Here is a 23,350-nt window from a genome sequence, read left to right as displayed (position 1 = left end):
ATGTCAAAGACCAGACTTGTGTTTTAAAATATCAACTTTACAAATACAAGATTGTGCAGAATGGTTAGGTAGTAGTTTCTGTGTAAAAAGATCAGGAGAGAATTAACAGACTGAAAGCTCAATCAGTAGTATGATGTAGCAACCAAAGAAAAAATCTAATGTGATCTAGCCAAAATTAATAAGAGTTCTAGGAATTTCCTTAGAGATAGTCCCTATTGTATTCTGTACTAATCAAACTAAAGCTAGAATATTATGTTCATTTCACAGTTCAGGAAGGACACTAGAAAACTGAAGAACATACAAAGGGCAAGCAGGATGATTAGGAAGACTTAGTTGAAGAAACTGAAGATGTTTAGTTGAAGAGGAGGAAAACTTAAGGGGGACAGGAAAGCTATCCTCATATCTTTAAAAGGCCTCTGCTACATAAGAGAGATTAGACTTGTCATGAGTTTCAGGAATAACAGTAGGAAACTGCAAAGGGAAAATTTTAAGCTTGATGTCAAGAAAATCTTCTTAGTAATTGGAATTATTAAAAAATATAATAGGTTGCCTCTGGAAATAGTGTTGATGACTCCTGGAGCTCATCAAGCAGAGTCTGTCTGACTACTTGTCAGCCATGTCATAGCAAAGTGTCCTTTTTGGATATGAATTGGACTAAATTGTTAATAAGGTTGCTTCCAACTCTAAAAATTCTGTAATTCTGTAATACAGTGAGAAATCCTGAAACCCTCATGGGAACCACACAAAACTAAAAATGTTAAGGATGAGTAAGACTCAAATATGATTCAGATTAGAAATGGATGATAAAACCGCCAACTTCAAACATTTGAAGGACTGTCACATGAGAAAGGGACTGAATTGCTTTGGCTTAGCCCCAGAGGACAAAACTGAGAGCACTGGAAAAGGAGTTATTGAAAGGCAAATTTCATCTCACTACAGGATAAAGGTTCTTAACAATTAGAGCTGGCCAAAAAAGGAACAAGTCTACCATAAGAGGTAGCAAGTTTCCTATATTGGATATTGGAAGTCTTTAAAAGACTGAAAGATTACTTGTTAGTGACAACAGAGAGGAGGATGGGAACAAAGAAATTCTGAGCTTCATTTCAACTTTGAGATGGTATGATTTTATGGAAAACATTTTAATGGTTATAAGTCTATTTCATGGCATCAAATAATAACATCTATATTCAAAACAGTATCTTCCAAGGAAGATAATGTGCAGTGATTACTGATTTGGAGATACACTGTTATTTTGGGAATGTATGCCCATATGTGGACTGTGATACCTGTACAGACGTTATCAAGAGTTAAGAACTAAGCCCCAATGGTAGATTACACATGCTATGGACAGACAAATTAAACATTAGATTTCAAGTTGTTCCAATGACTGCATTATGGGAAATACTCAACTATGTGTATGATTCTTTTATTTAAAGATTCATGAGCTCTTAGTAAAATTATTTTCATGCTGACTTTCTCATTAGATTGTGTGTTCTTTGAAAGCAAGATCTATTTTTTGCTTCTCTTTGTATCCTCAATGTTTATCACAGTGCCTGGCACTTTGTAGATGCTTATCAAATGCTTACTGACTGACAAATTGTTTTTTCTTTATTGCTATCTTTTGTTTTTATATTTCCTCCATTTCCAAATACAAACTTTCTTCCCCCTTCATTCTTCAGAAACTTTTTTCTTATAACAACAAAGAAAAAGAAGGGGGGGGAAGAAGTTCAATAAAACTAACCAAACATCAACTAAATCAGACAGTACATACAGGTTTTCATAATTCATGCTCACTAATGTTTGCAAAGAAAGGAGGACTACATCCTATATTTCATATAGCAATTCTTATGGACATGTCCTAATGGAGAATAGAGGTAGAATAGTGTATAACACATAGGCTATTAATTTTATCCCTTTTATTTCTGAAGCAATTTACTTATTACCTTTTGTTCAGACTACAGCAAAACTGGAAGGTGTTTGTCACTGGAAAGAAAGCAGTCTGAGATTTAAAATGTTGCAGATAAATCATAAAACTGATAAATTCACATAATGATCACTGAATGAACACCATGTTGATCTAAGGGCTACATGTGGAAAATATGAGTCAGAAAAAAGTATTATATAGTTTCACAAATATATTTTCTTACCTAAGACACTAGTAGTTTTAATAGAATACATAAGTGTAGTACAACTTATATATGGAAAGAACCCCCAGAGAGAAGTCAATGAACAATTTTGAACAAGGGAAGTGACAAAAACTATATTACTGTGAGAAAAATGCTATTCTGACAGTGGTATGAAGAATGGATTAATAACTCACTCTATGGTCTGTAAAGTGATTTCCTCATAAAACTCTATGGAAATATGTCAAGGAAATACCCCCATTTTATAGATGAAAAAATTGACACTCTGACAAGTTTTGCCTATTCTCATACTCTGAGTAGGTACAAGAGAAACTGAACATAGATTTACTGACTCCAAAGTATTATGTTATGCTGCTTCTTGAAAGAAAGTTGATTTATAAAAGATTTACTGCAAAAGTGTCTTGGCAAACAATAAGTAACAACTAATAGTTGGTTTTCATTATCTAACATTAATCACACCTTTATCTTATGTTTTAAATTTTTCTTTCTTTTAAATATAGAATTTTTCTTGGAACTTACTAAAATAAAGCATAAATTTTTACTGGAATTCATTTTACAAAAGACTAGGCATGTATTAACATCAGAAGTAACCAAAACAGCTAATTACATAACCCTTAACTTAAAATACTCCCTCCCCACAAAAGTTAGTCAAACTTGAGAGCCTTTAAAGCAATTCCACTGCAATTCTAAGTACTTAGTCCAGATTAAGGAAAAAAAAGCGAAGGGGACAGCAAGAGGATAAGAAGGACAGAAAGTACCATGAAAGCAATGAGCATGATGTGGACAGACTTGAGGAGACAGTGGAGAAGAGAAGGGTTTATTGTGCAATGGTCCATGGAGTTATAAAGAGTCAGACACAGATAAACAACAACATATCCAGGAGGGTGTTAAGATACTGTAGATATACAAAAATATAAGATAGGCACCCCTCTTCTTCAAGTAGTGAACAAACTTATTGAGAAAGTATGATATATACAAAATGGAGTTATTCACATTCTACATATCAAGGAGCTCCAAGTTGTCCTAAATAATATATCATCCAAATGTTTTTCCTCATTTACCCATTCCTTCTTTTTAGCTATTCTCCTCCAGTTTCTTAACCACACACACAAAAAAAACCAAACCCTTCCTCCACTAATCTACTCAGTATTCCATTAATAGATTAATGGATCAATATCAACTTAAGAGAAAGATATACAAGGCTTTGCCCTTGGCCCTGTGCTATTCAACATATTAATCAATGACTCGGATAAAAACATAATTGACAAACGAATCAACTTTGTAGAAAATATAAAGTTGAGAAGAATAGCTAATACAGTTACAGATTTGGAATCCAAACACATCTCAACAAACTCAAATAAACCAAATTTAATATTATGAAATTTAATATAATCATTGGATTTAAAAAAAAAACCTAACAGTACAAATGAAAAAGACCCAATTTTAGCAGACTGTGGAAGCCCAATTAAACATTTAAGAACTTAAAACTGGAAGAGATTTTAGAGTTTAATCCCAGCATGCTCTTTTATTATAAATCAAAACCACTTAGTAACTTGCCTAAGGTGTATACATTTGTAATTTGAAGGACTGCTGAGTTTTGAACCTAGAATCTTCTACTTCTCCTTCTACTGTCTTTATAAAAGGACAGAAAATGAGAATATAGTACTAGAGCTATACTTTTCCCTCTTCAAACTGTATCTGAAGTACTAAATGCAATGCAGAGAAGAAAAAAAAACTACTTGCACAAAGATATTCATAGCAATGTTATAAACAATACTGGAAAGTGGAAAAAAGCTTAAAGTTGGTAGGTGCTAAAGGAGTATATACTAATAACAAAAAAGATACTATATGACCAAGGAAAATGAGAGAGAGAAAAAAATTCAGAAGTATGAGGAAAAGTCTAAATAAAAGAATGAAAAGTATATTTAAAAAGTACTATGTAAATATATACGTAATATATATCTACCTATGTGAATATAAATGACTGATCAACAAGAATTTAAGTGCTACTACTACATAGTAGTAGTAGCTACACATAGCTACTATGTGCTAAGCATAATGCTAAGGGCTGGAAATACAATGATAAAAATAAAATAATCCCTGTCTTCGAGGAGTTTACACATGGGAAACAACGTGTATATGTGTGTGTGTGTGTGTGTGTGTGTGTATACAAATGTGGGGAGGGGGAAAGAGAGAGAGAGAGAGAGAGACAGAAGAGAGAGAGAGAAGGGCCATGAAGTAGTTTGGAGACTGAATACACTAGCAATTAGGAAACAAAAGAATGAGGGAAAATGAAAGGTGTCACTTTAGTTGAGTTTTGAAGAAAATTAAGTATTTCAAGAAGTAGAGATGAAGAAGACAAGCATTCTAAGCTAGATAGAATCCGTATCTTTATACAGAGATGAGAACCAATGTCATATGATGAACAGCAAGTAGACTATTACATACTTAGTGGAGAAATAATGTATAAGAAGAATGGAAAGGGAAGAAGGACCTACAAATGCTTTAAAAATATATTAATTTATAGGTGGATCTTAAAAGCAATAAAGACCCACTGATATTATTGGGGATGGGAGTAGAAATATAGCTAGAAGTATAATTTAAGAGAATTATTTTGGTGTGTATGTGGAAGATGGTTGGAATGGGAAGAAGTTTGATGCAGAAAGATCAAACAGTGTGATATTCCTATAGTCCAGTCCAGGTTATAGGTAAAAAGGCCTGAACTAGGGCTGTGAGAGTGAGAAGAAGCTAGATCAAGAGATGTTATGGATACAGAAGTAACAAAATTTGACAATTTATTATGTAGTATGAGAGTAAGAACGTGAAGATACCACCAAAATTATGAACTGTGGTAAATGGAAAGATGGTAGTAAGTAGGTAGGGAAAGGAGTAGAGAGAGGGAAAGAATTTGGAATTGAAAATAAAAGTGAGTTTTTAAAAAAAAGATCATTGCGTCTTTGATAGTAGAAAGTAATAATAGGGTCATTCAGAAGAAAGGTGAGTAGATATATAGAGTTTGAGATTCCTGTAAAAGGGCCAGTTCAATCGAAAGAGGCTATAGACAGATTTACCTATAAAGTACAACCAATATCTATATATTTGTGTAGTGATTAAGGACAAAATGAAAGGAAAAAATTACATTTAAAAGTAGGCCAGGAATGCAAAACAAAGCAAACTACCTTTATATAGCCCTTCCTAATGTATTAATCATCTATTTCCCCACAACTTAGAAATATCTATATTGAATCAATAAAATCTTGTCATCTGGAATACCTTTTCTTTTTATCTAATTTTCAAAAGTGCTTTGAAATATTTTTCTCTCACAGTCCACTTTTCAACAACTGACTATATAAATCCTTTTGAATATAGTTTGCATAAAGGAAAAAGGTTTTCTTAAACCAACATCAATTAAAGAACCCTTGAAGAACAGTTGCTTTTCCTGGAGTCTGGACACTTCTCACTTTATCCAATGTTGTATCTGTGGTATGGTAACCTGGGAATGAGGCCAGCATTGGCTACCAGACCTGTATGGCAACATTTCATTCTTTCCCCAATACATAATCCCAGATTATTTGTTTCTATATAATTTTTTCACCCTTAATCTCTAAACAGAATCCTCATTTATTTTTTCTCTTCTCCAACCCCTCCATGGTTAATTCAGAAAACCCACAGAAAATGAGAAAACTGTATAAGGGCCAAGGAGTTAACTTTAAAAACAGATTTGTTAATATATATTCTTCCACACACACAATTCTGACCATACAAAGCAAAAAATGGTTAAAGATCACACATTTCATTACTAAAGATTTAGCACAGCAATAATGACTTTCAAAAATAGGACGACAATTTTTAAAATATCAATAACTGTCAACAAGAAAAAGTTTAAAGTAAAAGAAAATTTTTGCCAACACTTCAAAATTGAAGAAAATCTAATCCTACATCTTTAATTTCCAACTATAATAATCACTGAAATGTTTCCTGTGGCAATGTGACACCAAAGGAAAATAAAATGACCCACTTAAATTGTTAAATGACAAGGCCCAAGTCTCTGAAATAATACTTAAAATTTACTAAATATAAAAATTCTAGGGTGAGGAACAGTCAAGATTTAAAAGATAAGATGCTGAGAACATTGTATTTTAAGCTAAAAACTCCAAGTCACCTTTAGTGAGGCTACAAACACTATAGGTTAATATGTTTTAAAAGTTCCACTAAAAACAAATGCACTTCTTTTCAACACTGTCCATTGGAGGGCAGTACACATCATAACTAAAAGCTTAGGCTTAAGCTTACAGAGTATTTAAAACAATGAAAATATTAGTAACAATCACATGAAGTTTTCAATATTCCTTATTACAAGCCATATCCACAATCACTTAAAAATTCTGTAATACTAAGTCTACCACTATGTGTAAAAGTAAACCACTAGTTATACACAAGTACTAGGTACTTGAGGTTGGGTATGTTGTTGCCATCCCATGACTTTAAAATCCTTCTCCCAGCTTTCTCAAATGGATTCCCCAGCTGACTCAGTCATCCTCTTTGACCTACCTATTCTTTAAAGACCAATACAAATGTTGCTTCCTCTGTGAAACCTTTCCTGATCATCCTGACTCAAAATGACTTTTCTTCTTAGATATCATACAGCACTTTGGTTTTAACTGCATACTTTTCATTTAATACGTGTATTATAGTTATATAGTATCATTTTATCCTAGTCTAGGCAATTAAGTGGTACTGTGGATAGACAATGGAGTCAAGAATTAGAACAATTTGAGCACCTCAGACACTTACTGTGTGCCACCAGGCAAGTCACTTAACCAATGAGGATAATTATAGCATTTACCTTTCCCAGGATTGTTGTGATAATATTTGTAAAACAGCAGCCACATAGCAGGAACTTAATAAAGGCTTGTTTTCTTTCTTCCTTATTATACGATAAATATATTGAGTGGAGGGGCCATCTTATCTGAACTTTGTATCTCCTTTGGCTCCCAACACAATGATCTGTATACAATGAGCACCTAATAAAAATTTTTGAGTTTCTGTTATGTATAGTATGTAATAAAGTAAACTAAATTCCCTAATGTAGTAGGAAACTACAAATCCCTAATTATCAGCACAAAAGCCAAGAGTACATTCTCTAAAATGACATAATAGAGGCCATTCTTCATTTATTATATGTAAATGAAATCCTCCTACCTTTAAGGATACATTTATGGAAGTCTTTCCAACTTGGTTCACATTATCTTAAAGCCACCTTCCTATTCTGGATAACATTTGATGAACATATCTCTCTAGATTTCAGTTTCTTTATCAGCAAAACTGAGATTATACTACACAATCTCTAAGATAATTTCCTAATAGCCTGATTCTAAGAATAAGGCAGAGTATCTCTCCTTGAAGCATTCCAATCTAGTTAGAGTGGAATATATTAAATAAGTAAGAATGCAATTAAAGACTCTAAGTCTGGGAAAGTCCAAGTAAATAAACATTAAGCTCCAAAATTATGTCAACATCACTTAAGTGGTAAGGATATTTAAAAATCTGGGCTAAAATTCTAGCAAGGGCCTGATATAAGACATGGAACAATAGAGAATTTGAAAAGAACTTCACTTCTCTCATTAGTCAAGACAAAGTCACTAACTCATGATCAAAAACTACAGTGATTCATTTTCATCAGCCCCTCCCAGAAATTACACTGTAATTAGGAAAAAAAAGATACACACCTACTATTACCAAACCAAAGCTACTCTACTTTCTGTATTATAATTTAAGTACTGGACACACAGTGACTAGCTGTGAGCAAGTATAATTTAGTAGCTAAATTTAAAAGACTAAAAGACATGTATTAGAGATACTTCAAGGACTTATGATTTTAGCAAAGTGAATCTCTTCTCCATCATGGAGATCACAACCCCTTTATGATTTGTTACATAGTCTTTGTGATTTTTTGTGGTCAATAAAATTCCTTCTAGATTTGGAGTAGAGAACTAAGCATGAATCTTGGCTGAGATACTTATTAGTTATGTGACCCTAGGCAAATAAATCATTTCACTTCTTTGAGCCGTAGTATTTTTATCTGTCAAATGAACCTTAATTCCAAATCGAGAACTCTATCAATTAGGCAATATTTCACTTCATCGCTATAGAAGGATCATTTTTCAGCCTGTTGTAACTTCCCAAAACATGCTTTCCACTAACAAAGCCTTTAATGACTCTATGTCATGAAGAGGCACTGGAAGAGGATGATAAGGAAGATTGGAGATTTATTTTTTTTAAATTATACCTAATAAAGACACTTATTAGGTTATCAGATAGTATGATGATCTGTTAAACAATAAATAACACTTTTATATTTTCTGCTTTAAAGAGGTCAGATAAATCTTGAAAATTAGCAGAGGGTTTTTAAACAGAAATTGGTATGAAATTCAATGGCAGAATAACAATACAGAAAAATTATTGCCTTATGAAGTATTCTTTTTTCAATTCAACCATTATTTATTAAAGTCATACTATGTAATAAGAACTGTGTTAGGGTAATACACGTAATTTTAGAGAAAACATAATTTTTGTTATGACAGAGGTTACTGAACACAAATAAGACCTGAGGATATAACAAATGTAAAAACATAGTCGTATATAAAGTCTGAGGAAGCAATAATCACTATTCTAGGAAAACCAAGGAAGGTTTAAAAGAATAAAAGTAGTATTTGGGCTGAATTTTATTGGTTGGGTAGGATTAAAATAAGTAGGCGAGACAAGGAAGGAATAGGCAGAGAAAAGTATGAAAAAGATACCTAAGGTCAGGAAGCAGGAGCATATATAAGGATTTAGTTTGAGCAGCCTAGTATATTTGGTAAAGTAAAAAATAGGGACCACCAACAGATTTTGAGTATAATGAGATAAATTATTTTAAGCAACTACAAACTACAGAAAACTTACCAATCAGTATTGGTAGGAATTTTCTTATCCTAGAGTTTCCTAAAATCAATGAAATAAATGGCAGAGTAGAGAACATACTGGATCTGGAACCAGGAAGACCTGAATTCAAATCCTGACTCAGGCCCTTACTAAGTTCTGGGACCCTAGGCAACTAACTTAATTTCTGTCTGCTTCAGTTTCTTCATCTGTAAAATGTGGCTAATTATAACACCTACATCCTAGAGTTGGTAAGAGGATAAAATGAGAATATTTGTAATGTATTTTGCAAACCTTAAAATGTCAACAGTCAATAAATACTCATTTTAATTGCCTACTTGTACCAGGGCACTCTGCTACATCTGGGGACACAAATGCAAATAAAAAAGATAGTTCCTGCCCTCAATGAGCTTATAATCTAATTAAGGTTTTTGGAGCTGATGGCTCTGCCCTCTAGTCAGAAGGTTCCAATTAGAGGGGAAAGGATTATCAGTGAGATGTAAGCACCAAGGCTTTATCTCTCTGGAAATATTACAAGATTTTTCCAGTGATGAGTTTTCTGGGGCATGATGACATGATGAAACAGTTCAAGCAATTCAAAAGTAATGCAATTGCTGAATAAGGGCTACTTATTATCTGTCAGGAGGTAGTCTAATGGATAACGTGCTGGGATTGGAGGAATGAAGATAATATAGCTTAATTCCTGCTTCAGATACTTTATAACTGTTTTTCTCTGGACAAGTCATTTAATTTCTTCTGATCCTCATTTTTCCCATTTGTAAAACAGGGATAATAATATTATCTTCTAAAGTTGCTGTGAAGATTAAATGATATATAACATGTACAACGCTTTGTAAACATTTAGGCACTATAATGATGCTAATTATTAATGGAATCACAGACCCAAATCCTATTCTTAACCCTTTCCTATGTTATTGATAAATTAAGCATTTACTAGCGGTTTCTTCTGTAGGCATGGTATTAATTTCCTACTTCTCAAGGAATTTTCCTTCTGAAGAAAAAGACAGCACATATATATAGATTATAAAAAAAAAAAAAAAAGATGTATACAAAGCAGGTGAGAAAATACTAGCAACTGGACATAGAAGGATAAGCTCTGCTGAAGGACATGTAAAGTGAATCTTTAAGGAAACCAGGAATTCCAAGAGGCAAAAGAAAGAAAGAGCACCCTGGAGCTTTTACAGGAGATGAAGCTTCATGTGTAAGGCATGGCAAACAGGTCAGTTCAGCTGGATCAATAAGTGTAAGAAGAAAGTAATTTGAGAAAATTAGAAAGGTAGAAAGAAATTGAGGTACAAAGAACTTTAAATGCCAAACAGAAAAGTTTATATGTGATCCTAACAGCAAGAGGAAATAGCAGGTGTTTATTAGTTTAATAAGTGACATTGACACACCTGCACTTGAGGAAAATCACTTTGCAACTATCTGGGAAAATAGGTCAGGAGACAAACAAAAAAACCAATGAACTCTCTTCTTGAGATTTTACCAGTACTTTCCCTCCCTTGGATTTAAAGGAGGTGGGAGAAGAAGGGAAGCAAGGGATTTATCTCAATCTTCATGAAACTAGTGGTTACCACCACAAGGCAGCAAAATGCAGATTATGTGCTTGTCTCCACAAGCCTGAATTTCTGGTCACAGCCTTCCATTTTCTGCTTCCTTCCTTCTTGAGCAAAGTCCTGATACCAGCAATCTTGAGAAAAGGATTTTCCTAGTTTTGACAGTAAGCTCATGAATTTAAGAAGTCAAGAGTTTCTAAGTCAAAATATCAGATATCCACTGGAGGTAATCTCTGAAATAGCACCGTTTCACAGAGAACTACCACCAAGACGTTACCATAGCTAAAAGCAGTAAGAAAAGCCAGACCATGCTTTGAATGGCTGTTAAACCTAAATATTGGGAGTTGCACAAACAATACATCTGAAATAGATAAATGACTCTTAACTTCATATCCCAAAAAGTTATCTTTTTGGGAGAGTATAATGCATGACAGATGATGTCTTATATTTTTCTATTTTTTAATGACTGCATATGAATCTTTTCTATTTTAAGCATTTTTGTTAGCATCATGGTATGGTGAAAAAACTTATTCACTATATTTTTAAAACTATTCGGTGAAAAATATAACTATTCTCCTATACCTTGTAACATATATACTTTACAATGAACACCTTGTTAAGAAGGAACCCTACTGCATGCTTTTGAGGAAATCCTAGAAATGAACCATACTTAAATTCTGTTGTAGATATGCCTCAATTACTCCAGTCTAAGGATAACATGACACAGAGATGGAGAAGCCTGATACCCACTCTTTAGCCAAGATGAACCTGAAAAATGTTCTTTTGGAAAGAAGCCCTTCCACTCCAATCTCAGACTTTAGGTCACATCTACAAACTATGAAAGTAAAATGAAAGGGCATTAAGAGGAGGAATTTTTTGATTGTGGTCCTCAAAATAGTGAAAAAGCAAGAACTGGAAGAGGGAAGAGGAGAGAATGGCTAACCTCATATTTATATAACATGAGGTGGGGTAGAAGTAAATAGTGAAAAAGAGGGAAAAGGAAATGAAATAGAAATGAAAAATTAAAAGGTAAATCTATGGAATTTAGCTAATCAACTTTACGTTACTTTAATACTGTGATTTTGTGGTGGGATGAGTGTATATATTTATATATTTATAAAGACCAGAATGGAAATAAGGCAGTTCTTATATTATACTGACAAAAATAATATAGCTGAATATGATAGAGGAAAAATTAATGAACACTAGTAGAATAAATTTACTTACATACAGAAAATGGATAATGGGATGAACAAAAGAAAAGAATTAACAATACATTGTCCACAGGACACATATTTAATTTGGAAAGTCATATGCTGACTTAAAATGAGTTGGGTAAAAAATGATTATGCATCAATTGCTACTAGAAAAGTGTCAAAATCATGATTTATGACAAAACAGAATTACAGGTAAAAAGCATCAGAAGAAAGAATCAAGACAACTATATTGTAATTGAAGGAAACAATGACAGACTATATCACTGTTAAATATATACTAAATAGCATAACCACTGAATTTTTAAAGTTAATGTAATTACAAAAGGATCCAAATTAAAAAGGATTAAAAGAGAAATTTAATCACTCTATTTTCAAAATACAAGTCAAAATAAAACAGAAAATAACTTAGCTAAACAAAATACTACCACAATTAGATTTGATAGCTATATAATGAGATTGAATGACTTTATTATATAATCTATTTTTATTCAAATGTTTGACAGCAAACTGATCACACTATAGCATAAAAATTTACTACAAATAAAAGTAGAATTTTTAAATGATATCTGACAGATGATACTATTAAAATATATAATAAAACACATTCTAAACAGACTAAATGATTTTCTTAAGAATCATTATTAAATCTGACAAGATAATAGAAACAATAAATGCATTATTTGAATGTTTACATTAAAAAAACTAGAGAGCAAAAAAGCTGAATTCTGGTTTAAAAAATTAGAAAAAATCAATAAAGACAAAATAAGCATCTACAAAATTTCTAAGAATAAAGGAAAATTAACAACTGAAAAAAGTGGGAAAAAACAAGATAAAAAGCCTTTTTTTCCCCAAAAATACTTGTTAAAATCTTAAACCATTAGATAATTTAACAAAAAAATAGAGGAAAATCAAATTACCAAAATCAAATATGAGAAGGAACAAATGACAACTCATGAAAAACTGAAGAATCTAAAGAAAAGTATCAGAGAATATTAAATGACAATTTTATATGCCAACAAAATTGACAGTATCACAGAAAGTGAAAAATTAAAAAAAAAAGACAATGCAACAATTGGTATTAACAAAACTGAAATTGTGAATAAGCCAATATCAGAAAAAAAAAAAGAAACTACGTAGGCCATTAGTGAGCTACTATGTAAACAAAAATGCACATATATAAACAATTACAGAATAGCAATTCCAAATAGTAGCATATTAGATTAAAAAAAATTAGTGAAATAGATGACAACTAGATTAAATCATATTGTACAGTATAAAATAAACCTATGATCACAAAATACTGTATTAATTATTCATTAAAGTATTAGAAATTCAAGGAAAAATCGTGGGAAAACTGGATATCAATTTGGATTAGAATAATACGTCACACCATGAGCCACAATAAATTTCAAATAGATCTCTAAATATTAACTACAAAGAAGATGGAGCCAAGATTGCACAGTAGAAGGAAGCAATACAATGAATTCTACCCCTCATGAAAACAAAGATCTAGAAGAAAAAAACAACCCAGAATCCTGATGGAAAAAGAAAAAATAGCAATAAGTAATTTTTTCAGCCCATGTTCAAAGAGAAACAGAAAACAACCAGGGAGAGATCATGCACCAAAGCAAACACAAGCCCCAGATCCATACATAAGTACTACAACAGGAATGAGTGCCAGCACTTGGCAGCTTTGTTGTCCATTACCCATTTCCAAGTCACAGATCCAAGGAGGACAAAGGAGGGTCCTGCACATGGATATGGCTTGATGTAAGCTGTGTCCTGAAAAAGAAGTCAGTTCAGAAGCCAGCAGCAGTTGTATGGCTCTGACCTCATAAACAGAACAAGGTCTCAGTTCCAGCTTTCAATCCAATCTGAAACTTAAAGAGAAATAACAAAGGGAAGGAATCTATCCCAAAAGGAGAACTTATAACGCTGTCACTCTAAGCCAGCAGAGCTACTAAGCTGGCTGGTTGTGACTGAATCCACAAGCATACTATTCTTGCTCAGCGTGTGTGTGCGTGTGCATGTGTGTGTGTGTAAATTGGGGGTGGGGGAATTGGTTTTAGACCATTGTGGAAGCACCAAAAGCTTGCAGGTTCCAAGCCTCAATGATTTCTGAGATCCCAGAATAACATCTCAATAATTAAAAAAACAAAAACAAAACAAAACAAAAACAAACAAACAAAAAAAAACAAAACAAAAAACAGCAGTAACTATTTGGTAAAGCCAGAACTTCCCTATATAATTTCACACAGACTAGCTCATTAATCCAAAATTAGAAAGTAGAGGGAAGAAACATTTATCAAGAAGCTACTATATGTAATTGTACTAAGTAATTTACAATACATTCCAGAAGAATGAGCAAAGAAACAAACAAAAAGAACATCATAAAATGCTATTATGATGGCAGGGATGCTCATGACAAAAACCTACAAAAAGAAAGTGATTCCAATCCATTTACAATCAAAGCCTCAAAGAAAAAGTATAGCTTGGGCACAAATTCAATTAATATTCTTAGAAGAGATGAAGAATTTTTTTTTTTTTTGCCAAAGAAATAACAATACAAAAGGAAAAAATTGTTAAAAAATTTTGGAAAACAAAAAATATGGAAGGAAGAATTGGAAAGGGAATTAACAGTTTGGCACAAAGGATTATAAAATCCTATTTAAGCAACTAACTCCCTGAAAATTAGAATGGCACTAGACAACAAGAAATATTAAAACAAAACCAATAGACTTAAAAATAGGGAGGGGGAGATGTAAGATGTTTGTCTCAAAAAGCAAGAATAACTGACTTGGAAAAACAGGATCAAAGAGTGGGGGGAAAAAGTAAGAATCGTTGGACACTATGCTAAAAAAAAAAAGAAAAAAGAAAAAAAAAAGGACAAAAAGGGGACCTAAACCTCATACTTTAAGATATTTTAAAAGAAAATTATCCAAATTTCTTAGAATCAGATGGCAAAGTGGAAATATAAAAAAACCTATCAGTTACCTCCTGAAAAAAAAAAAAACCAAAATAAAAAAAATTCAAAACCTTCAAATCAAAGAAAAAATATTCCAAACAAGCAAAAAGAAATTTAAATATCACTCAGAGTCAGGATCATATACAATTTAGTAGTCATCACTAAGAAGGAGTACAGTACTTATAATATGACATTCCAAAGTTCAAATTATGGGTTTATGCCCAAGAATAACTTATTCAGAAAATCTGAGTAAAATGCTATGTGGGGGAAAATGAACTTTTAATGGAAAAATAAGTTCTATTAGCTAGAAACAGTTTCATCATGTGATTAAAATATCAGAATTGTGCCAAAATTTTGAAGTCCAAATACAGAAATAGGGAAACATTAAAAAAATACAAATAAACAATGTTAAAGCCAAACAAGAATAAACTTATATTCAAAGATGAAAATACAAATGTCCCCTTCTCAATCATATCACTAAGGATTATAAAATGGTCTAATTTGATAAGGCTTCAGAGAACTTCTGTAATGTCTTAATGATCTTGAGACAAGAATGGAAAGGGGGAAAGGGATATACTACAGAGGAAAGGTAAAGGAAAGTAAGGGAAAATTATCTTATATAAGGAGCTGCAGAAAGAAATGGCAAAACACTGCAATATCTTTGCCAAGAAAACCCCACATGGTCATGGAGAGTCAAACAACTAAAATAACTGAATAACAACAACAAATGATTAATGATTAAGAGTCAAACAGAATAGGCAGGTTTGGATGAGCTATGACCTGCATCACTAGAGAAGAAATATAATAAAACCACAAACTCAATGGAGTAAAAAGAAAAGCAAGTCAAACAAGGAATATAAAGTTACTGGACAGAATGATTTACTATTAACTTATACTACATTAGTGGCCAAAAAAAGAAAATACTCACCTCAGTGGCAAAAAATTTTATGTCTCGTCCATATAACTTCATCTCCTCTGGAAAATTCTGGTGAATGTTTATGTAGGGAATATGACCATCTTCTACAAATCTGAATTTTAAAAACTAGCATAAATCATAAATGACAATAGATTTATTTTAAAAAGAGTACTTTTTTTTCTAAAAATCTTTTATTTTGAAAAGTCAAAGTGAGAGCTAGTTGGATGCATTTTTCCTTTACTGATATGCAAAACTTTTTAAAGGCATACCTCTATCCACACAGGGATAATGTCTTTTATATCTTTTAATCAATTATCTGCAAAACTGTCTGTTTCCTTCTGTCTTTTTCTTAAATACTAAATGTAGTTTTTAAGTAGTACACATTTTATACTCCAAACTTAAAAACTCTTAATATCATGTAATTTAAATTTAATTTAACTTAAAACCAATTTAATTTAAATTATTCCCATATCATTTACATCTTAAATTTATTCACTTAGTTAGAAGTGAGAAACTTATAAGCATAAATCAGGAGTGAATAGAGCTTTAAAGATGGGCCCAATAAATATGAAAATAGCTAATATTTATATAGCACTTCAAGATTTCCACTTAGAGGCAGTTAATAGTGTAGTTGTAGAGCCCTGGGATGAATGCCCAGAAGATCTGAGTTAAAATTCGGTCTTAGACATTAACTAGAAGGGTGACCATGTACAAGTCACTTATCTTTTTTGTCTCACTTTCCTCAACTGTAAAATGGAGATAATTGCAGCACCTATGCTGCAGCGCTGTTGTGAGGATCAAATGAAATATTATTTATTTAAACAACAACAACAACAACAACAACAAAGCACTTAGCACAGTGCCTGGCACACAGAAGATGCTATATGAATGCTTTTTTCCTCTTTTCAAAGGCCATGACAATTATTAGACTAATAGAAGACACTACATCTATTGAGGAACAGAGAAACACATTTTAAATAGACACCAAGAGATAAAGTTACCCAAAAGAGAAAGCAGGTTCAAGGAGTGCCCCATTTGCAATCATGAGTCAAGCACCATGGAGAGGAAGAGATTCTAGGACTTCAGTTTGAGAACTTCTAAGCTCTGTAGCACCTGAAGATGAGTTACCTTTGCCAGATGTCCAATCTACACATGTATCTCTCTTCTAATTTTGAGCTATTTTTTCCCCATCTGTTTATTTAGGAGATATGTCCTAGCTACATCCCAGGTACAAATGTACTGTTTCATAGGTATTGGTTTTTCTATGCTACTTGAATAAATAAAACTGTGAGGAGACTAAAGGCAGACTGTTTTCAGATGAAGCTCCAAAAGGTGATATAACCTGATCCCCATCACACAAGGCTCTCCTAGAAGAAATTAAAAAGGATCTTAAAAGAGAGCTAGAAGAAAAATATGGAAAGAAAATGAAAACTTTGCAAGAGGGTTTGGAAAAAGTATATAACTCATCAAAAGATAGATCTGATAAAATGGAAAAAGAAAACAACTCCCAGAAAAAACAGAAAAAGAAAATAACTCCTTAAAAAACAGAATTTGTGAAATGGAAAAAAATTCAATAAAACAAAACAACTCATTTAAAAATTCAATTGGACAAATACAAAAAGAAGTCACTAAAATTCGGAACTGAACAAATTAGAAAAAATGTAAAATACCTAATTGGGAAAACAACCTGGAAAATAGATCCAGGAGAGACAATCTAAGGATTATTGATGTCCCTGAAATCCATGATGAAAAAAAGAGCATAGATATTGTTTTTCAGGAAATCGTCAAAGAGAACTGCCTGAATGTTATAGAATCAGAAGTGAAAATGATCACTGAAAGAATTCACCAAACACCTCCTGAAAGAAATCCCCAAATTAAAACTCCAAGGAATATAGTGACAATTTCAGAACTATCGAACCAAGGAAAAAATATTACAAGCAGCCAGAAAGAAACAATTCAAATACTGAGGAGCCACAATGAGGATTACTCAGGATCTAGCAGCTTTCCAAGGATCAAAACGTCTGGAAGTAGATATTCCAAAAGGTAAAGGAACTTGGAATGCAGCCAAGAGTAAATTACCCTGCTAAACTGAGCATCTTCTTTCAGGGAAGAAGATGGACATTCAATGAAACTGATGAATTCCATTTATTTTTGATGAAAAAAGACCAGAGCTAAACAAAAAATTTGACCTCTAAATATAGAACTCAAGAGATTCATAAAAAAGTAAAAAGAAAAAAAAACTCTTGAGATCAATATTTCTGTTATGGGTATATAAAGAGTACATATATAATCTGATTTTACTGTTATAATATAAAAATAGAAACTAGAGGTGGAAAGGGGATTGTAACAGAAAAAAAAAAGGAGAAAGTGGAGGTAAATGAGGGAAATTACATCTCAGGAAGAGGCAAAGAAAACCTATTATAATTGAGGGAAAGAAGGGAGGGTGATGAATATTGTGTGAATCTTAATCTCATCAGATTTGGTCCAAAGAAAGAATATTAGATATATTTGGTTTCACTGAGAAACTTCTCTTATCTTATAGAAAAGTGGGGAGGAGAAAGGGGAAAGGGTAAGTAGTAAGCTAAATAGAAGGGAAAAAAGAAATAGTGGGGGGAAGGTATAAGAAACGGGGAGAGTCTCTAAAGGGGGAGGACTGCTTGAGGCATGTAGTGCTCATAAGTAAAATACTGGGGAGGAGGGGAAAGGGGAAAAGGAAAGAGAAAAGTATAATGTGAGATTAATAAAATGGCGGGAAATGGAATTAGTATTTTTAACTGTAAATATGAATGGGATGAACTTTCCCATAAAGCATAAGTAGATTGAAGACTGGATTAAAAGCCAGAATCCTACAATATGTTGTTTACAAGAAACACATTTCAAGCAGAGTGATGCATGTAGAGTAAAGGTAAAAGGCTAGAGCAGAATCTATTATGCTTCAGGTGAAGTCAAAAAAGCAGGGGTAGCCATTTTGATCTCAGATCAAGCAAAAGCAAAGATTGATCTAATTAAAAGAGATAAGGAAGGAAACCATATCTTGCTAAAGGGTACCATAAATAATGAAGCAATATCAATATTAAACATATATGCACCAAGTAGTGTAGCATCTAAATTCCTAAAGAAGAAGTTAAGAGAGTTGCAAAAAGAAATAGACAGCAAAACTATAATAGTGGGAGATCTCAACCTTGATTTCTAGAACTAGATAAATCAAACCACAAAATAAATAAGAAAGAAGTTAAAGAGGTAAACAGAATACTAGAAAAGCTAGATATGATAGATCTTTGGAGAAAAATGAATGGAGATAGAAAGGAATACATATTCTTCTCAGCAGTTAATGGAACCTATACAAAAATTGACCACATATTAGGTCATAATGACCTCAAAATCAAATGCAAAAAGGCAGAAATAGTAAATGCATTTTTTCAGATCATAATGCAATAAAAATTAAATTCCATAAAAAGCCAGGGGAAAACAGACCATAAAGTAATTGGAAACTAAATAATCTCATCCTAAAGAATGAATGGGTAAAACAGTAAGTTATAGACACAATCAATAATTTCATCCAAGAGAATGACAATAATGAGACAACATAACAAAATTTGTGGAATGCAGCCAAAGTGGGAAATTTTATATTTTATATTTATTTTTATATAAAATAAATTTATATTTTATATTTCTATAAGGGGAAATTTTATATCTGTAGTTGCTTACTTGCATAAAATAGAGAAAGAGATCAATGAATTGGACTTGCAACTAAAAAAGCTAGACAAAGAACAAATAAAAAAACCCCAAATACCAAACTTGAAATTCTAACAATAAAAGGAGAGATTAATAAAACAAAGTAAAAGACTATTGAATTAATAAATAAAACTAAGAGTTGGTTTTGAAAAAATGAAAAAAACCCCAACTACAGATAAACTTGTAGTTAATTTGATTAGAAAAAGGAAAGAGAAAAATCAAATTGTTAGTCTCAAAAATGAAAAGGGAGAACTATCCACCAATGAAGAGAAAATTAGAGCAATAATTAGGAGTTACTATACCCAATTTTATGCCAATAAATTTGACAACCTAAATGAAATGGAGGAATACCAACAAAAATATAGATTGTGCAGATTAACAGAAAAGCAAATAAATTACTTAAATAGTCCTATTTTAGAAAAAGAAATAGAGCTATATTAACAGCTCCTTAAGAAAAAAATCCCCAGGACAAGATGGATTTACATGTGAATTCTACCAAGCATTTTAACACTCCAATACTATATAAACTATTTGAAAAAACAGGGAATGAAGGAGTCCTACCAAATTCCTTTTATGACACAGACATACTAATACCTAACCCAGGTAGGACGAAAACAGAGAAAGAAAATTATAGACCAATCTCCTTAATTGATGCAAAAATCTTAAATAAAATATTAGCAAAGAGAATACAGAAAATTATCCCCAGTGTAATACATCACAACCAAATAGGATTTATACCAGGAATTCAGGGCTGGTTCAATATTAGGAAAACTATTAGAATAATTGACTATATCAATAACCAAATTAACAAAAACCATATGATTATCTCAATAGATGCAGAAAAAATATTGATAAAATCCAACATCCATTACTATTAAAAAACACTAGAGAGTATAGAAATAAATGGACTTTTCCTTAAAACAGTCAGTAGCATCTATTTAAAACCATCAGCAAGCATCATATGTAATGGGGATAAATTGGAACCATTCCCAATAAGATCAGGGATAAAACAAGGTTGCCCATTAACACCATTATTTTCAATATTGTATTAGAAATGCTATCTTTGGCAATAGGAGAAGAAAAAGCGATTAAAGGAATTAGAGTTGGTAATGAGGAAACCAAATTATCAATCTTTGCAGATGATAAAATGGTATACTAGAGAACCCTAGAGAATCAACTAAAAAATTATTAGAAGTAATTCACAACTTTAGCAAAGTTGCAAGATACAAAATAAATCCATATAAATCATTACCATTCTTATACATCACTAACAAAATCTAGCAGCAAGAGATACAAAGAGAAATTCCACTTAAAATAATTGTCCCAAAAATATTTGGGAATCTATCTGCCAAGGGAAAGTCAGGAATTATATGAGTAAAACTACAAAACACTTTCCATATAAAGTCATATCTAAGCAATTGGAAAAATAACAGGTGCTCTTGGATGGGTCGAATGAATATATAAAGATGACAATACTCCCTAAACTAATCTATTTATTTAGTGCTATACCAATCAAACTTCCAAGAAACTATCTTACTGATCTAGAAAAAATAATGACAAAATTCATCTGGAAGAACAAAAGATCAAGAATTTCAAGGGAATTAATGAAGAGAAAAACAAATGAAGGTGGCCTAGCTGTACCAGATTCTAAAACTATATTATGAAGCAGTGGTCATCAAAACCATTTGGTACTGGCTAAGAAATAGAGAAGCTGATCAGTGGAATAGGTTAGGTTCACAGAAAACTGTGGGAACAGAGTATGGACCTCAACATAGCATTCTCACTCTCTCTGTTTTTATTTCTTGCATTTTGTTTTATTTCTCAGTTTTTCTTTTTCTTCCTTCTTGATCTGATTTTTCTTGTGCAGCAAGATAACTGCATAAATATGTATACATTTAACATGTATTTTAACATATTTAACATGTATTGGACTACCTATGCTAGTAAATATGAATAGTAGTCTGAAAGAAATTAGGTGTAAATCAACATCTCACATCATATACCAAGGTAAATTCCAAATGGATTCATGACATAGCTATAAAAGGTCCTATTGTAGATGGAGCAAAGAAGAAATTACTTGTTAGACCTATGGATAGGGAAAGAGTTCATGACCCCCAACAAGACATAGAGAGCATCATAGATAATTTAAGATTACATAAAATTAAAAAGGTTTTGCACAAACAAAAGTGCAACTATAAAGTTAAAAGGAAATTAAGCATCTTGGGAAAAAATATTATAGTAAATTTCTTTGATAAAGGTCTAATAACCAAGTTATATAAGGAACTAATCTAAATATATAAAAATGAAAGTCATTCCTTGACTGATAAAAGATCAAATGATATGAATAGGCAAAAAGAATACAAGCTTTCAATAATATTTCAAATCAATAATAATTAGAGAAATAAAATTTAAAACAACTCAGATTCTGACATCATACCATATCACATCAGATTGGTAAAGTTGACAAAAGAGGAAAATGACAATTGTTGGAAAACTCATAGGAAAACAGGTATATTAATGCATTATTGGTACAGTGATAATATGCACAACATGGCATGAACAAAATGTATTCAAAGGGTAATAGAGAGGTACATGCTAGGTGTGAGTGCTCTGCAATATATAATCAAGGAAGAACTTCAAAGAAGAACAGGAGGAAAGGATATCTTTGAGAAAAAATACAATAGGAAGAAACAAAAAAATGTGAAAAGAATAACTATACAAAGTTATCAATCAATAAAGAATCATTAAAATAAATATTAAGTAATGCAAAGCTATCAAAATGAGACAAAACCAACAATACTAAAGGCAACTTTTCCTCTGAAACTGCTCAGGATTCTGTGCCTGGTGTCCAGATTGGTCCTTATCTTTTGATTACAGAAATGAGTTTTTAGGGTGATTGTCAGGTTGGATAAAAAAGGCTTATGAAGCTTCTTTGAAACAGAGCAATACATTTTTGAGGCTACCTCACTAATTTTTGCTGTGTCTATGTATATTTATTTGTATGCCTCTTTTCTGTATGTGTCCCTATATAGAATCTCATACACTGGACCATACTGTAAGTTGTCAGAGGAAGTACTGGGCAGTGATATCACTGTTACAATGATAATGAAGACCTGGGTTCATTACCCCACATTCTGGAAAGCCTTTTTCTCTTCAGGAATCAGGAATGTTTATGCTCAAAGCTGAGACAGTCTGATAAAAGCAAAAAAAAAGGAGAACTAGAAGAATAATATTTATGGTGAGTTTAACAACATACACAAAAAGAGTATACTTAGTACCTGAACAAAGATATTGGGGAGAAAAATGGAGAAAATAAATGAATAAATGGTTACAGTTATTTGAATTCAAATTTTAATTTTAAACATGTTTACTAGGTCTTATTAAAGTTTCAAGTTCATATTAAACTACTAAGTTCCCAGAAACTAAAAAAAAAAAAAAAAATTAAATGCATGTAATATCCAATTCACTAAGAAATTTTACAGGGAGAAGACTTTAATTGGCATACAGCTCACATTACAGACATGATAGCTGACAGAGGGTTTTCACATGGAAATGGATTAAAGGATAGGCATTTCAGAAAGGTAGATTTGTGTTTGACAAAAGGAAAAACTTTGTACAAGTTTTTTTATTATTATTTGTAAAACCTAATATTAAATGGGCTGCCTAAGGAAGTAATTGGTTCCATCTCATTTGAGGCCTTCAAGTAAAGGCTGGATGATCTATAAGTTAACGTTGATGATCTCTGAACTTTATTCCCACTCTTGAGAATCCATGATTCTGATCTTCATGACAGATTTCAGTTTTCATTTAATTGAATCAAATAGTAAGGATAATTTTTTAAAAAAAATTAACCTTTTCACAGAATGTTTCCAACA

General features: G+C 32.1%; 1 protein-coding gene across 1 annotated transcript in view; it reads right to left on the bottom strand.

Moving 5' to 3' along the window:
* Positions 1-23,350, bottom strand: part of TAF1B (TATA-box binding protein associated factor, RNA polymerase I subunit B) — a 95,714-nt gene that overhangs the window by 31,734 nt on the left and 40,630 nt on the right. The window contains exon 8 of the mRNA XM_003757871.4: positions 15,753-15,852. Coding sequence (XP_003757919.1) covers positions 15,753-15,852 — 100 coding nt within the window. The remainder of the gene's footprint in view (positions 1-15,752; positions 15,853-23,350) is intronic.

Source organism: Sarcophilus harrisii, chromosome 2 (genome assembly GCF_902635505.1).
Source record: "Sarcophilus harrisii chromosome 2, mSarHar1.11, whole genome shotgun sequence".
NCBI classification, from domain to species: domain Eukaryota; kingdom Metazoa; phylum Chordata; class Mammalia; order Dasyuromorphia; family Dasyuridae; genus Sarcophilus; species Sarcophilus harrisii.
The sequence above is the reverse complement of the archived record's forward strand: the minus strand, read 5'-3'. Positions and strand labels throughout refer to the sequence as shown.